This window comes from Lithobates pipiens, unplaced genomic scaffold (assembly GCF_037356315.1).
Source record: "Lithobates pipiens isolate NorthernLeopardFrog02 unplaced genomic scaffold, aLitPip1_a1.2 Scaffold_13, whole genome shotgun sequence".
In the NCBI taxonomy this organism is placed as follows: domain Eukaryota; kingdom Metazoa; phylum Chordata; class Amphibia; order Anura; family Ranidae; genus Lithobates; species Lithobates pipiens.
The window spans coordinates 45531176-45546514 of record NW_027507718.1 but is presented as its reverse complement, the minus strand read 5'-3'; the positions used below and the strand labels follow the sequence as shown (position 1 = coordinate 45546514).

The 15339-nt window shown below is 37.7% G+C and overlaps 1 protein-coding gene across 28 annotated transcripts in view; it reads left to right on the top strand.

Annotated features, from left to right (window-relative positions):
* PTPRD (protein tyrosine phosphatase receptor type D) overlaps positions 1-15339 on the top strand; it is a 2297910-nt gene that overhangs the window by 2039317 nt on the left and 243254 nt on the right. For 15 of the 28 annotated variants that reach the window (XM_077475060.1, XM_077475076.1, XM_077475066.1 and 12 more), the window contains 2 exons: positions 7378-7395; positions 8903-9013. In XM_077475060.1, coding sequence (XP_077331186.1) covers positions 7378-7395; positions 8903-9013 — 129 coding nt within the window. Of the gene's footprint in view, positions 1-7377; positions 7396-8902; positions 9014-9174; positions 10099-15339 lie in introns of those variants that run through there. The other 13 variants (XM_077475071.1, XM_077475065.1, XM_077475064.1 and 10 more) reach the window with 2 other exon arrangements.

The window sequence follows — 15339 nt, the reverse complement described above, 5'->3', positions numbered from 1 at the left end:
CGCCACTGCTGTGACTGTACTTCAATACCTTTCATTTATTTTATTGCTCTAATGCGCTATCTGACAGATCCATTCCTCTTCCTTTTTTTCTTTCTTCTTTAATTTCAACAAATCTACTTTAACATTATACTTCATTTAGAAATTAGAAGTATATAGTATAGCAATTTCCCAATGCTAAACTAATGATTAGTCAGCAAGAAAAATGCTCAGCCATTTAACAGTACACCTAAAAATGTGCTCTTACATTATCTTTTTCCACAAACATGTTCACACATAGGCACATGTACATTTTTTGTTAGCCAGCAAATAATTAACAGCAGTCAATACAGTTACCACTACTGTATGTAGTTTGCATACATTTTAATTGTATAACTGAGCAAAAAAAAAAACATTTATTAATTGTACAATACAGGACACACTCTCCTATAATTCCTAGGCCTTTAGGTAAGTCAGCTGCCTTCAGGTGATTCAACACTGGCAAAATAAATACATTCATAAAAAGGACAGCCCTGTATTGCACCTCCTACTCTCAGCAAGCCTCATATTTTTTGCTAGTGTTCTTAGGTGAAGAGACATCTTCTCAGTGATCTCAGAAAAGCAATCTTCTTTTTTTTTCTTGGATTTTTTCTTAATAGTACTTTGTTATCAATTTTCCTGGCTGCTATATATTGGTTACTGCACCTTTGCATCTTATGCATTGGTTGACTCATCAGTGCATCTCAAGTTGATTCTGCTGTCAGGTTTCCTGGCTGCTACATGGCAACTACTGCTTCTTTGCAGCTTCTAATAGGCTGACTCTATGGTGCAGATTTGGAACACTATACCTGGACCTTGCCTGAAGGAAAATGCAGTTTAATCCTGCGTACAGGTTCTCACTTTGGCCTGTGGTGCAGTGCGATGAGTTGGCCAGTTTGGTGAGTGGGGACTGATGACCAAAAGTGGTGGTGGAAGCAGATTGACTGCAATTCATCTTTAAATTGATACCTTTTTCCTCAGCCGTAGGGTAAGGACCAGGAGTGCTACTGCACACCACTTCACTCTAGTCACTGTTCTGTGCATGCCAATGCCCTGTCTTCTCCTTCTCTGCTCCTTGCTGGCTTTGGCACCACAATCTTTAAATGCACCTGGGAGTTTCCAAATGACTGGTCACATTTGGCTTAACCCTTCCTGCTCTGAAGAAACAGAAGTTAGTGCCCCTAGTGGCTGATTACCAGGGTATCATGCTATTTTTCCTTCAGGATATATTCCTGAAACTCCTGTCATCGTTTCTGCATTTCCTGAAGGGAAGGATGTAGATGGTTCCTCCTCAGGAGCAGTGCAGAAGGAATCCCAACCCACTGTCATTTCTACAAATCCCAGGGATACTGTTGCTGTCTTTATCAAGGCAGTGAGCAAGTGCTTTGACCTAAAGCAGCCTGCATCAGACTGCTTTGCTCTTAAAGCCTATGCTGTTCAGGGACTAGCACTCCTGAAGAAGATGTTCAACCCCTTCTAAACATTTTGCACAGCGATATCCTATGAAAGAAGGTTCATTTAAAAAGTAGACTAGTCTTAAAAAGTACTATCCTTGTGGTAAATTCAGCCATCCTAATAAAATTCTAATAACATTCTACTGGTGCCTGTTGGGGGTTTCCTGTTTTTAAAGACTATTTGGACAAAAGGCTGGAAGCCCCTTTTAAGGATTTATATTCTCTGAAAAACGTTGCATTACTAACTACAGTTGCTGCCTGTTAGACCTTTACGGATTGTTCCAGATCCATGGTTCAGGAACCTTGGTACCCTGGTACAGATCTTTCTGCTTCCCAGCAACTTAAGCTCCTACCTATGGCCTTACATTAGTGTAAGGATGGCCTAGCAGACTTACTTCACTAGATTTCTAGAATGGGTCACCTCTAACTTTATGTAAGGGGCACCCTTTAGCTCAAATATATGTCTGCTGAGCTCCCCTGCAAGAAGTGTCTTTTGTGAACACCCTTTGATAGTTTTTTCTTTTTGGTGAGGTCGGGGGGGGGGGGGGGGGGGCACAAGAGTAACCTTTTGGAAAAAATGGAGGCAAGATATGTTACTATTAAGCCTTCAACTCCATTGACCAAGAAGTATTCCTTCTGTTTCTTTCAACTCTTAGGTTTTAAGCCCAATGCTTGGAACACTGTTCTGCCACATGACTTGATTCTCCAAACTGACCAAGGAAGGCAACAAGTCCCACAATGAGGTGGTGCCTCCATTTGTTCAAAAGGGGGGGTATGCCAGCCTTCTTGGCAATTTGGATCTTAGATGTCTCTAATGCTTTGATTCTGAACATTAAATCCAGGGGCTACAAACTGGAGTTCTAGTCCTTGCTTCCATACCCATTTATGCTGTCCAACCTGACAGATTTAGATTTAGATGTGATGGCAGCATATATTTCCTTTTTTAGGGTCTGTATTTTATTTTCACCTGTTGATCTGGCCAGTAAGTCTGTTATTTTCCATATTCCTTGTTCAGCAAAAGTGTCAGAGCATTGAGACAAACATTTAACACTGACACTGGGGTACTTATATTGATCGGCTTTTATTCATGTATGTAAAACCTTTATGCCAAAAGGAACAACAAATAAAGAAACCTTTTTCTGTACTGACAATACTGCTGTCCAAAGGTGTTAATTTTTCTTCTCCGGTGGAGCGGAGACACCCTAAGACTGGATGTGTGTTACTGGCAGGATCAACAGGTGAAAATAAAGCAAAATATCCTAAAAAAAAAATAAAAAAAAATCTAATGCAGACACTACATTTAGGGATTGGTAAAGTTCAACATATTATTTTGAATCTGGATTTAAAGCTGATTTCATTCTGGAATATGAAATGTTTTAAGGTTTATACCAAATCTTCTTACATCCACAAAAGCAAAAGGAGACATTTCTTCCATGTTCTCCTTCCGGATTGTCCAGATGTTCCATCCCAAGGACCTGTTTACCCTTTTGATTCTCGGTCGCTGGCTTCAATGGCTTGGTTGTTAAAGCCCAGGTCTTGAAGTACAAGGGCCTTCCAGACTGGTTCGTCCCTATGCTTTTAAAAGCTGGGAAATTGATATCTCACAAAGTCTATAATTGCATTTTGAAAGCTTACCTCTCCTGTGCGAAGCCTGAGACTTCCATAGAAAGTTCTATGTAGCACAAATTCTGTCTTTCCTCCAATCTGACCTTGATCGCTGGCTAGCTTTGAATAACTTCAAGGGTTAGGTTTCCTACTTTGCCAGTCTTTTTTTAAAACCACTTGGTTCTAACTCCTTGGTAAAGGCATTTATACAGGGTGTTGCTCAAACTGCTCCCCCGTACATTCTTCAGTGGCTCTATAGGAGCCAGTAAGTCATGCCCCCACTCCTTCCCCACAGAGTTTCACAGCAGCAGGAGGAGCTTATGGCCCAACTTCCGTTAGTGTTCTGTGAGACCAGGATGTGAGGGGAGCAGTACTACAGTTGAGATAGCACTGGAATGGTAATAAGATCCAGGTAAGTGTTTATGGAAGGGAGGTGGGGGGGGGGGATGTTTGGGCTAGGAAAAATAGTTGGGCATTTTATACTTTAATGCAGAGAATGCCTTAAGGTAGGAAAGAAACTTTTGAACTTAAGAACCACTTTAAGATCTACCATGTTGATGATCAAGTCTCCTCTGGTGCAAGTTTGGTTTATAAGCTGCTCTCAAGTCCGTCCCTACCTTATTAGTTTTGTGGACCTGTTTGCTTTATTTGCTTTGTTGCCCATCCCTCAGTTGGACTTTGTCTGAATGTTCCAATGGTCTAATACAAGGGTCTCCTAATTTTCGATACAAACAGCCAGTTTACTCCCCTTCAAACTTAGGGGGTCAGACTATGACCATTGGGAGTAGAAAATGCACTGGCATCAGTGGGAGTGAACAATGCCATGGGCTTGGTGGTAAATGGGAGTAAATAAATTGACATAATTGGTGCCAGTGGGAGGTATAGTGCCCCATCATTTGTGTCAATGGGAGGAATAGTGCTCCAAAGGCTGTAAAAATGCAAGCAAAGGGCCACATCTGACCCATGGCCGCAGTTTGGTGACCCCTGCTATAATGTACTGTAATGTACAATTAGGAAAATTGAATTGTTGTTTTACCTGTAAATGTCTTTTCTTGAGTACATTACTTGGCACAGGTGTCCTCTCTTATGTTCCTTTGGTCCACTCCTATTATTTCTTGCTGACGAAATTGAGGCTTGCTGGGAGTGGAATGAGTTTGTTTTGCCAATGTCGAGTCACCTAAAGGTAGCTGCATTACCCAGTGGTATAAGAATGAAGGCTCTTGTGTCATGTAATGTACTCCAAAAAAGTATTTTACACGGTAAGATGAAAAACCTATTCAGTAAATCTCTGCAATAAATGTACCTTTCTTCATGTTTTTCCAATGTAAAAATGCTGCAAAGACAGAAAAAGACCTGTTGATCTTGTCAAACTCTTGTAAGCATCTAATTTCCTTTAGTGAGCTGCTCTGCACTGAAATCCCAGTGTTGTCAGCCCTGTCCAGTTGTCCCATGTTGAACTTTGAAAGAGACAGAACATGGGAAATGGAAATGTGTTGCAGAGATGTACTACACTTTGTTTTTTCTTTTTTGCCCAGGCATGCATTTTATAACTCATTTATAACAAATGAATTCATGTAATAACAATTGTGCTTTCCCTAGCCTCATATGGCTTTACATTCTATTTTCTGAACCTATAGCACCTTCTCAGTGTTTTTCATGCTTCTCCTGACTTACCTTTTTTCTTTGTCAGTTTGAAACATTATGGAAGATGTGACATGTACACTGCAGGAGTCCTTAATGGGCCATTTATACCAGTGCACTTTAGTAAACATTTAATTTGAAGTGTAGCCATCTTTACACAAAGTGTGTGAGTAATGGCACTGTTCACACCAGTGCCAGCACACTGCTGTAGTTAAATATATAGACCCATGTTCGACTAACCTCCAGCTTCCTCGCACATCCTGAGACTCATGTTATGTTGCTAACTAACTGTAACTAACTCTAACTGCCATACTAAACATTAACATAAAACCCTGATATAGCAGGAAATTCTCTATATACCATTTTATACATTCATTTTATCCTAATAAATTACCAAGTAAGTTTTTTTCTTATACTACGGGTAAATGATCCTGTAGACAGGAGGAATCTTGTTTTCTTTGTAGACAAGAAAATGACTATTGAGACCCATAACGGTTGCATGGGTTGCTGTGGCCTTAAAGTAGTATTAACCCCAAAAGCAAACATGTATTATATTGCAATTTACCAATTCTCAGATGTGGTGGCTGCACTAGTTTTTTTTTTTTTTTTAGCTTTTATTTCTTTTATTTTTCACCTGGTGATCTAGCTAGTAAGTTTTTTTTTTTTTTTTTTTTAACATGCTCCCCTGCAGATGTAGCATTTACAGAGATGGGACAAACCATTTACCACTGGCAGGGGTGATAATAAATGGTTAGCTCTTAGTTATTTATGTAAAACCTTTATCCCAAAAGGGAAACAAAATGTTGCTGTAACTGCTTGTAAAGTGTGAGCTTGAGTTCAGCTTCAGTTTGTTAATTATCTAAATTTGCTAGTCCATCTGACACTCCCCTCCCCCAAGACTGACAATACTACTGTCCAAAGGTACCCACTATGTTCTTTCATTCAGAGTGGAGGCACTCTAATACAGAAGGTGCGTTACTGTCTAGATCACCAGGTGAAAACAGGGGGAATGAAGTCCAAAAATGATTGGTGAGCTGCAATATATTACATGTTTTGTTTTGGGTTTGATCTCGCTTGAATTATACGGTTGCACCTAGTTTGGCTTAAAATAAAAAATCCCTTATGAAAAGCATCCTTTATTAAAAACAAAACAAAAACGCTGAGAAGGAGTACCTGTTACCAAGTTAAAAAATCAGATAATCCATTTTCTTATCCTGGTCATATACAGGGCCATTTAATTGTTGGGAAACACTCAGAGCCTTGGGACCTTCCTTTTCACTTCACTATTTGGTCAGTGCTGGGCAGATGGTTCATAGGCACTATCTTCTGGTCTCATCCTGTCTCAATCAGGTAACAAGAACAGAAGTCAACTAAAAATATCTCTCTATCATCCGTCACTGGTTTCCTAAAGGAAGCTACTATTGCTTTGTCTGATGAGATTGCAGCCTGCTATGCCCCTTGCATGATATTCAACAATTAGTATCCTCAGAACTCATAATTCCAGCACTGGGATTCGCTGCACCAATCAGCTGATGTTTGCGGGCCTTTTATGCTGAATACTTTACTTTCTAACACGTATTAAAATCTCCATATAGGATAACAAGTTTTTATTGCGTTCAAGGAGGCCACAGATGGACTTATATTGCGAATGATGCTCGGATCACTAGCATCAATTTCAAATAGAATGTTGTTTTGTATATATACATCCTTACTAGCAACATTTTAGATCTCTCTAAACTTTATCTCAGCATTGTAAACACTAATTTAATAATCAATGTAGATGTAGATGAGAAATAAAATGAGAAATAAAATTAACAAATCAATCCAAATTTAAAAATACTGATAGATGTATGGCCTTCCAAAATGTCCTGTGCTGTTTAAATTGTCTTGTTAAGATTGTTGTGAGCAGAGCCTGTGTTTACATATCAGTGTAAAATTTTAATATTCACAATGTGACATAGATAAAGTAGAATTATAGAGCTTTAAAAAAGTGCCGAAACAAGGAATATAATCATATTTTTATGCTGTCTTTCTTCTCTCTATTTTAATCTACAGAATCTATTGGTAAGTGCTTAGTCTTCCAACGCACTAAACTCCTCCACCAGCCTCTATGCTTAGACAAGCCCTAGTATTTATAATACTGTTAAAATGCATGGCATGCATTTTACAATTTTTAGCCAGTGTAGTCACAAGACCTTTGTAGTGTTGCGCACACCTTCACAAAAGTATTGTTGTTGTAGCAAGCTTATCCAACACCTTTCTTCAAGGAATTGTCCTTTAGCTCCACTTATCCTAAAATAGATGTTGTTCCTTGACCTGTACCACAGTGTTTGTTACCCAATATTCCTTCACATAATTATTAGCTAAATATGAAAACAAACATCCTGTCAATAGTACCAACCGCTGTGAAAATGTATTTTGAGAATTAAAAATATACTATGAAGCCCCCAGTAGTCTATTTTTTTGTACTACTTGAAGAAGCTTAGTGCCGCTTTGGGTCCTTTGCTTTTTGTGGTACAGTGCTATAGGCACTTAGTATACTCCTGTTTTCCTTTCTATTCTGTAAATCTAATTTAACTCTTCTTCCAAAACATTAGCCTCCTTCTTCTGGTACTAATGATTCTTCTTTCTAATCTTATTTGCATTCATATTATCCACCCAGGTGGTACACCAATAAGAGGTAAGATTGCTGAACTAAGAGTCGCAGAATGATCTTATCCACTCTTTTTTTGTCTTTCCATTATTCCTGTATCAGTTATTTATCATTAAAAACAATGTAGTTTTATTATATATTATTTTACCACTGGTTCATGTGTCTTTTTCATCAGTTCTGTTTTCATTTAATATAATAATTTTAAGTTGTGATATGCTTCAAAGAAAGCATATCAAGGTCCTTTGGCCAAAGCCCAGTCACAGCTTTCCATTTGTCCCTCTTTTTTCTTCTTCTTTTTTTTTTTTTTTTTCTTCTTTTTTTGTCCGACTGATTGGAGAGGAAAGAAATAATTTTTTTCTTCCTTAGCTGTTCATGTTCTGGACCTAAGCCACTTGGTCTAGGGAACAGTTGGAGACATGCAGAAGACAACCAGGAATAACGTCTTTTTGATCTTGTAATAAAGAGATGTTTTTGGTTTTGGTCTTGTATTGTTCTTCTATTTTTTCTTTTTTCTTTTTTTTCTTGTAGCAAAACAACAAAAAAAAGTTGACATATCTTCTTGCAATTTCACAATATTGTTTTTCCCTTTCACTTAAATATTCTTGAATTTCTTCACTGACTTTTTGGATCATCGATTCTCCAGGTGGTGGAAACCCCAGGTTTACAACATTATATCTTACAAAAATGCTTTTAGTACTGTTTTTAGCAATGTTTTACAACTCTTCTTGTTTCCTTTTTTTTTTTTTTCTTTTTTTTTTTTTTTTCTTGGGTTTTGTGACACCACACTGCTAATCCCACCTGTGGATTTTGATGGGTGTCTTAGGGGGCCTACTGAGGACCTCAAGCAGTGTTTGGTTGGTTTCTTCTGGTCTTGGCAATAGCCGTTATTTTCTACATTTTCTAACTCTTTGTTTTCCAGCTAACATTCTTAAATTGTAAGTGGTACTGAACTGATTCTCTTTAGAGTCTGCATGTCTTAAGGGAGTTTTGTTTCTTGAAGTATGTATCTTTTTACTGATACTGTCATTTATTAAATCTTTTTTTTTTTTTTTTTTTCTTTTATGAAAAGCAGCATTTTTGATCTTGCTGCACATTTTTTGGTTTCCCTAAAAATAAAACTTTCTTAATGATCTATCCCTGTTTGATGAAATTTGACACTTCTTAAATTTATCCCTGTTTGATTAAATGCACCTATTTTATATGAACACATTTAATTAAATTGTGTTGACAAAACTTAGAATATATTTTTATTTCAAAGCCATACTTTCTTGAAGCAGTTTCACTCATTTCCATTTTAATTAAAAGTTAACAACATGTAAATAAATGCCTGTTTTATATGTACTTTTTAGTTTAAAATAACAGTTGATAAACCAAAATGTTAATTTTACCATTGCATTGCTCTTTATGTATAATCCTTAGCAAGAATCGGAGTTGGTTGGACCTTCATGGTTTTCTGTGTTGGTGATGTCTGATGGGAGATAAGTGTCATTGTTTTCTGACTTTGTTCTTGGCTGTATATTTTATATTTGAACAGGTGCACTTCAAATTGAGCAGAGCGAAGAATCTGACCAGGGCAAATATGAGTGTGTTGCGACCAACAGTGCTGGGACGCGCTATTCTGCCCCTGCAAATCTATATGTAAGAGGTAGGAATGACAAACCGTTGGTGTCCCAATTCTGCAAGCACAGGGGCTTTTATTTTCAGGATGTTCACAGTCACTGTCATGACAATAAAAAAGTGAAGAGCAAATCAATGAATATCCACGAAAAAAAAAAAAAAAAAATATAGGTCTTTACCTATGGGTTGTAAGTATATTTACACTAAAACTATTGTTTTTTGCCTTTACATGTGTGTCTTGCTTTGTTTTTTTTGGGGTTTTCTATAGTTATTTTATGTATTGACAACATAGTTTATTATTAATCCCAGATTAATAGCATTTGTGCTGATTTTCTACTGGGTTGCAGTTTTAAAGCATCATGATGGATTCAAATGTTCACTTCAGTGTGTAGTGAGATAACCTTCTAACCTCAAAGAGCCTTAAAGAGCATAACTGTATATTCATCACTCTTTTTTTACTACTTTGCTTCTTTCTTTCTTTCTTTTTTCTTTTTTTTATTAATTGACATACTTGATGATAGAAGTAACCCCTTAAACTACAGTAATGAACTGACTTGCATCAAAATATACTGGTAACTCACATGATTTATGAGGCTGCGTTCAGATAGCATTTTACCATAATCATTATTAATCATTACAAAGAAAAAGCTAATTTGCTGTAATCATTTTGGGTGAGGATTCTGTCCAGACCAAAAGGAATAAATAAATAATAATAAAGCATGTCCTTAATGTCAGCGTATGAAAAGGACTATCCAAAGTTTAACCTGCGTCAGCTCATTGCTGTAGTGATAGCAGTTTTAGGAACAAAACTAGGTAACATAGTCATATGCTATCACTATTTCCTTATTTTCATTCAAAATACAAGCAGATTTGATGCGCCACAGAGGACTCTTAATGGAACACGTATGGAGTTTAAAAACAATGGCTAGCTATTGTGTCTAAACTGGAGCAATGCTATAGTATAGGGAGATATAATAAGTAAAAGATGTTCAAATAGCAGTTGAAAGCCTTGATATGGCCTTTTTACTCTCTCTGTGTTTCCCTTGTTTTTCTCCTTTCCTCATTTCATTGTGTTCTGCATCAAACCCCTACATCCCTCAGAGCTGCGAGAAGGTTGGTGTGTTTTTTACTTTTTACCCACCTTACAAAAATAATAATTCAACAATAACAAAGAATACAAATGAAATGAATGTAGCTGCATTGTGTTTTTTTATTTTATATATTTTTTTACTTAGCGATTTTTTTGGAAGTGCTTCTACGCTTGTTGTTATTTAATTCTGATGCATGCGAGAATGATCTTGAGTGCATGGCAACCTTTCATACAGTAGTATTTCTGATATCAGTTTAATGCCTGTTTAGACTACTGCTTTGCCATACACAGTAATGCTGTACTGCATATTGGTCAGGCATGGGAACGTGCTGTGTTTCCTAAGGGCCGCTTTATGGATATACCTAAATAGTGTCTTTGCATGTTTAGTTACTGCTTGTCTTGTGGTAGTGTAATGTGCTTGCTCTCCCCACACTCCTGCCTGCTACACCTTCACAAGATCATCATATATTTACCTTCTTCAATAATTCACATTAAATCTAGGCAAGTTTTCTTTTTAATGCCACAGTTGCTTGCCTGCCCTTATAAATTTAATTCTTTAATCCAGCTGGGGTTGGTGTTGCTGGCTATAAACAACGGTTTATTTAATAAACTAGCATGCATGGCTGTAATTAGAAAATCTACAAGCATTTTAATATTTAAGGGATTCTCTCTTAAATTAGGCATCTGCATTCCAGATTTCCCTGCCTCTTTGCCTTCATCCCTTCTTGGGTTATTTTATAGGAGTAAATCTGGTTTGCAGTGATCAAACATGAATAATAGAAGTGGTGTCCTTGATTAAAGAAACTATGTAATTTCAAACAGCTGAATTTGAAAGTGATATAGATACATGTATTTTTGATACAGACACATGCCAAGTGTGACTATATAGTAAAACAGCCCTGAATGCACACAAATGTGCTGTTGTTCCAACATACAGGACCTAATCACATCTTTGGTTTCTTTAATTTACCTTGCACTTTCCTGATCAAAGATATGTTGTGATTAGTTAAATACTGTATGTGCTGGCAGACGTTTGATATTAAATAACCATTTTACCGAACTAAATTTTCCATTAATCAGCCAGAAAATGGGCAATGCAGTTTACCATGAACTGAAATGCCAAAAACACCTCACCCCTGCTGTCATATTAAACTTAATGTGAAAGTGTTTAAGTGGGCAGTGACTCATCATATCAGGACTAGTTTTGATCTGCCATTAACGTTTTGGGATATGCTCTCCAAATTTTGAACTATTTTTTGGGCAACTTCATTGTTTAACATAATTTATTTTTTATTTAAATGCATCCAAATTACCATAAGTTTATTGAATGAAACTTTATCCATACATCTAAATATCCAACTGAATTTTTGAAGCAGGAATATATGTCTCTTTTAGTATACTGGTGTAGGTCCTGCAGATGCTTGTGATAACTACTTTTAACCTTTTAGTTTCCATCATACATTATGCCTTGGACGCCTGTCTTATTAGTAATCCAATGTTCCGGTAGCTGATCCTTATCCTATAAGATTTGGATGTAACCAAACTACGAATGTTCCCCTGCCATACTCCTCTTTTCAATACATTCACAATCATAGTGTCTAGAGATGAGCGAGTACCCAAAAAGTAGCTTCTCAGTCACTCTGACCAATCAGTGCTCTTTGTTCTTCTTTCTGGGTTTGCTTCCACTGATATGGCTGTATTTAATACTGCTACACTGTCTCTTTTTTATCTATTTCTATTCAAGTTTTAGATTTAAATTGTTTTTTGTGCCCCAAAGATACCAGCCTACATTACCAGGCATGTAACTGAGTCTCCTCTGAAAACATTAGAATGAGTAGGTCTCCCTCTTCAAACTTTAATCCAGTGCAGATGAACAAAAAGACTGGTTTCAGCCAAGATGGTAGCTGTGTGCTCACAGCCTCTGATCAGCAGGGAAACCAGTCCATATGCCTGGGGTGCCAAGTTGGAATCTTTTTGGAGAAGAATGCACAATACACACAGGTATTGATTTACTAAATGAATAAAGGCAGATCACTTATCATAATGAATGTTCACTTTGCAAAGCAAATGTTCACTTGGCTTGGTAAATAAGGTGGAGCAGTATTAATTTTAAATACCCAATCATGTACAAGAGGAATAGACAAAAAAAAACAGAATTTTTAATTGTACAATTCAGGAAACAGGACCATTAGTCTTAAGCCATGGGTTATATGTGGCTGCCTTCAGGTGATTGGACACAAGTAAAAAATTAAAACGTTGCATGGCACAGCAATCCGTATGCTGTATCTGGGATCATCACTGGCCTACAATTCCTTACACAAGTGGCCTTCACCTCTCTCACATTAGCGGCGGTTGTGAATACCCCTCTGGTGACACCTTTTGCATTGTGCATTACAGATCACAAGTGCAAGGGACAGGGGTTAGATGGTAGCTCAAAATTAGTACATGGTCTTATAGTGGGTGGTACTCTATCTCCAGGGGCTCTGTTTTCTTATTTTCAGATAGTTTCCCCTATTCTCATTCTCTTCCTTCCTCTGAACACTCAGCTGGCTTTTCATTTCCACCTATTTATCTAGGAAGGAAGAGTCTTCCTCAGTTTCTGACTTCATGGGCAGACTCTTAGGCCTTTGATTACAGGGGCCACAAGCCTTTACCTTCAGTCTACCCTTGTGAGTTGATCCCCATCTTTGCCCTTGAAGCAGACATGTGCGCTGAAGAGGAGATAGCTGAGGTATACTTCCTCTCCTTCTGAGGATTCAGATCAGGGTGAGGTGCTGAAATTTCATCCACACTTTTGAATACCATTGCTGCCCTTGTTGACAACTTATCAACACTTGTTTAGCATTAGAGCAGCTTGGGTCTGTTTACCCCAGAGTCATCTGGAGGGGATCCCCTCAATTGCCGAAGCCTGCTATGACCTTCCCAGCCAACTTGCTTTTAGAGCCTGTACTATATTGTGACTGGCCTCACCCTGAAAAAATGATTTGCTTCTCGAAAATATTTTGCTCAGCATTATCCTGTTGAAGAGAGTTTCCTGAAAAAAAGAAATGGTCCCTATAGTTGTTGCTTCCCTGACAGCTTTTGGGATCTTTTCTGTTTGTACTAAGACCCTAGCTCCACCCTGTCAGATACTTCTGTACACCACCAATTAGAGCTTTAACCAATGACCTTATGTTACTACATTACACCATGGTGGATACACTCATGTATTCAGGATGATGCTTATCACTTTCTATATGCAGATCATTTTTTTGCTCAAACACTGGTCAGTTTCATGAAACCCTAATCTACATCCTTAGACCCCCAGAATCTACCCTTCTAACATTTTAGGTATACTCCCTTATTTGACTTTGCTTGCAAGATTGTCTTTCTTGCTGCTGTCACCTCTGTACAAAAGGCCCTATCTTGTAAATATACTTTTCTAATGTTATACAAAGGCCAGGTAATTTTGAGGTTGAATACCTATGGTAGAATACAGCTTTAACCTTACTCAGAGCATTGTTCTTCCTTACTTATGTCCTGCTTTGAAACACCCTAACTAAATTCCTCTCCATTGTTTTTATGTGGTACTTACTGTGAGAGTCTACCACTCGGCCACAGCCTCTTGTAGACAATCAGATTTCCTATTTGGATTCCCTGCTTCTTGCTGCATCATTGCTAGGTGGATTGAACATGTCACTATTCAAGACTATGGTGTAAAGAATAGGGTTCCTCCCTTACCTGTTAATGTGCACTCTACCAGATCCATGTAAGCTTTGTTGGTATATCAGCATCAGGCACTTGTTTGCCAGATTTGCATGGTTGCCACCTTGTCTTTAGTTCACACATTTGTTAAGTTTTATAAGGTGAATGCTCAGGCCTCTTTTGATGGCAGTTTCGGGTAAAGGGTACTACAAGCTGCTGCTGTCAAAGTCTGTCGAGCCTTTCTTGACCTGTAACATGGGTGGACCTGTTAGCATCGTTTGCTGTGTTGCTCACCTATCAGTTGGATTGCTTTTGAAACATCCCAGACTAAAGACCATGTGGCCTGTGTTGTACAACTAGGAAAATAGGATTAACGTTCAAAATCTGTTTCCTAGAGTACAGTATAGGACACAGGCCCCTCCCCTCTGTTTTTATACTCTCTCTATTACTTGCTACAAAACTGAGGCTAGGGGCGTGAGGAACTATAAAGGGGATGCTTCTCCTTTGCATGCGTTCATTCACCTAAAGGGGGCTGCATCCCATGGTTTTACTTGTAAGTCCAAAAATCCTATCTTTGCTTGCGCATTATTTAATAATTGGTGTGAACACAGCTTCACCTCCTTTACTGAGAAAGTATACACTTTACAAATTGAGCATACTCCTTTTCCTTTAGTAGATCAACCCCGCTATGTTTTGCTTAAACTTTAGGAAAACTCTGGAAGAGGAAGCTGGCAGTTTGAATATAATCAGATTAGTGGTCATTTGGATGATATTTGCAAATCTCTGCAGTGCATGTTGAATTTTAAACTTAGCACATTGATTCGCTCATGTCTAATAGTTACATGTTAACAACTTAACAAACTAATCCTAATCTAATAATACTGCCCCTCTTGTGTTACCCTCTCTTTCTCTAAAACCCAACTCTTGTCCTAGTCAGTGTTTTAGCTGTGTATTAAAGTATCACACACACATACATATATCCCTTTTTTAATTATTCAAAAAAAAGTAATAAAGGATTTATTTAGAAATAGATGGTATTTTTAATGATATAAACAGCTCCCAAAGCATGGTTGCCTAGACCTCAGTCATTTGCTTGCATGCATGACTAAGTCCAGTCCAGAACTGGCTTTGCCTTGTAATGATCAGTCTTTCTGTATATATTAATTTATGTTTTAGTGTTAGTGTTAGGCCTGTAGGCTGCATCCAGTTTTGAGCCTGAAAGTGAGCTCACCGAAACTTTCAGCACTGAGTCAGGGCTGCGATGTGACAATGTGGCTGATCACATTATTCCACATCAACTGGAAGCAACTCAGCACTTGAGGCTATGGAATACAAGCATGCTGGCAATCCTCCAGTTTTTTATTGAATATATATGTATATGTATATATACATATGTATTTGCATGGTGTCTGTGTATTGTACAGTAGTTGGTAAATTGTTGGGGCCTGACAGGTGCAAGTAAATGTGTTTAAATGTCTTGAATTCAGTATATTGTAATATGTTTTTTTCTTTTAGAAGAGTCAGTGTGTATATACTTGCTATATACATTATGTGATATAAACCTTGAGCTTCAAACATGT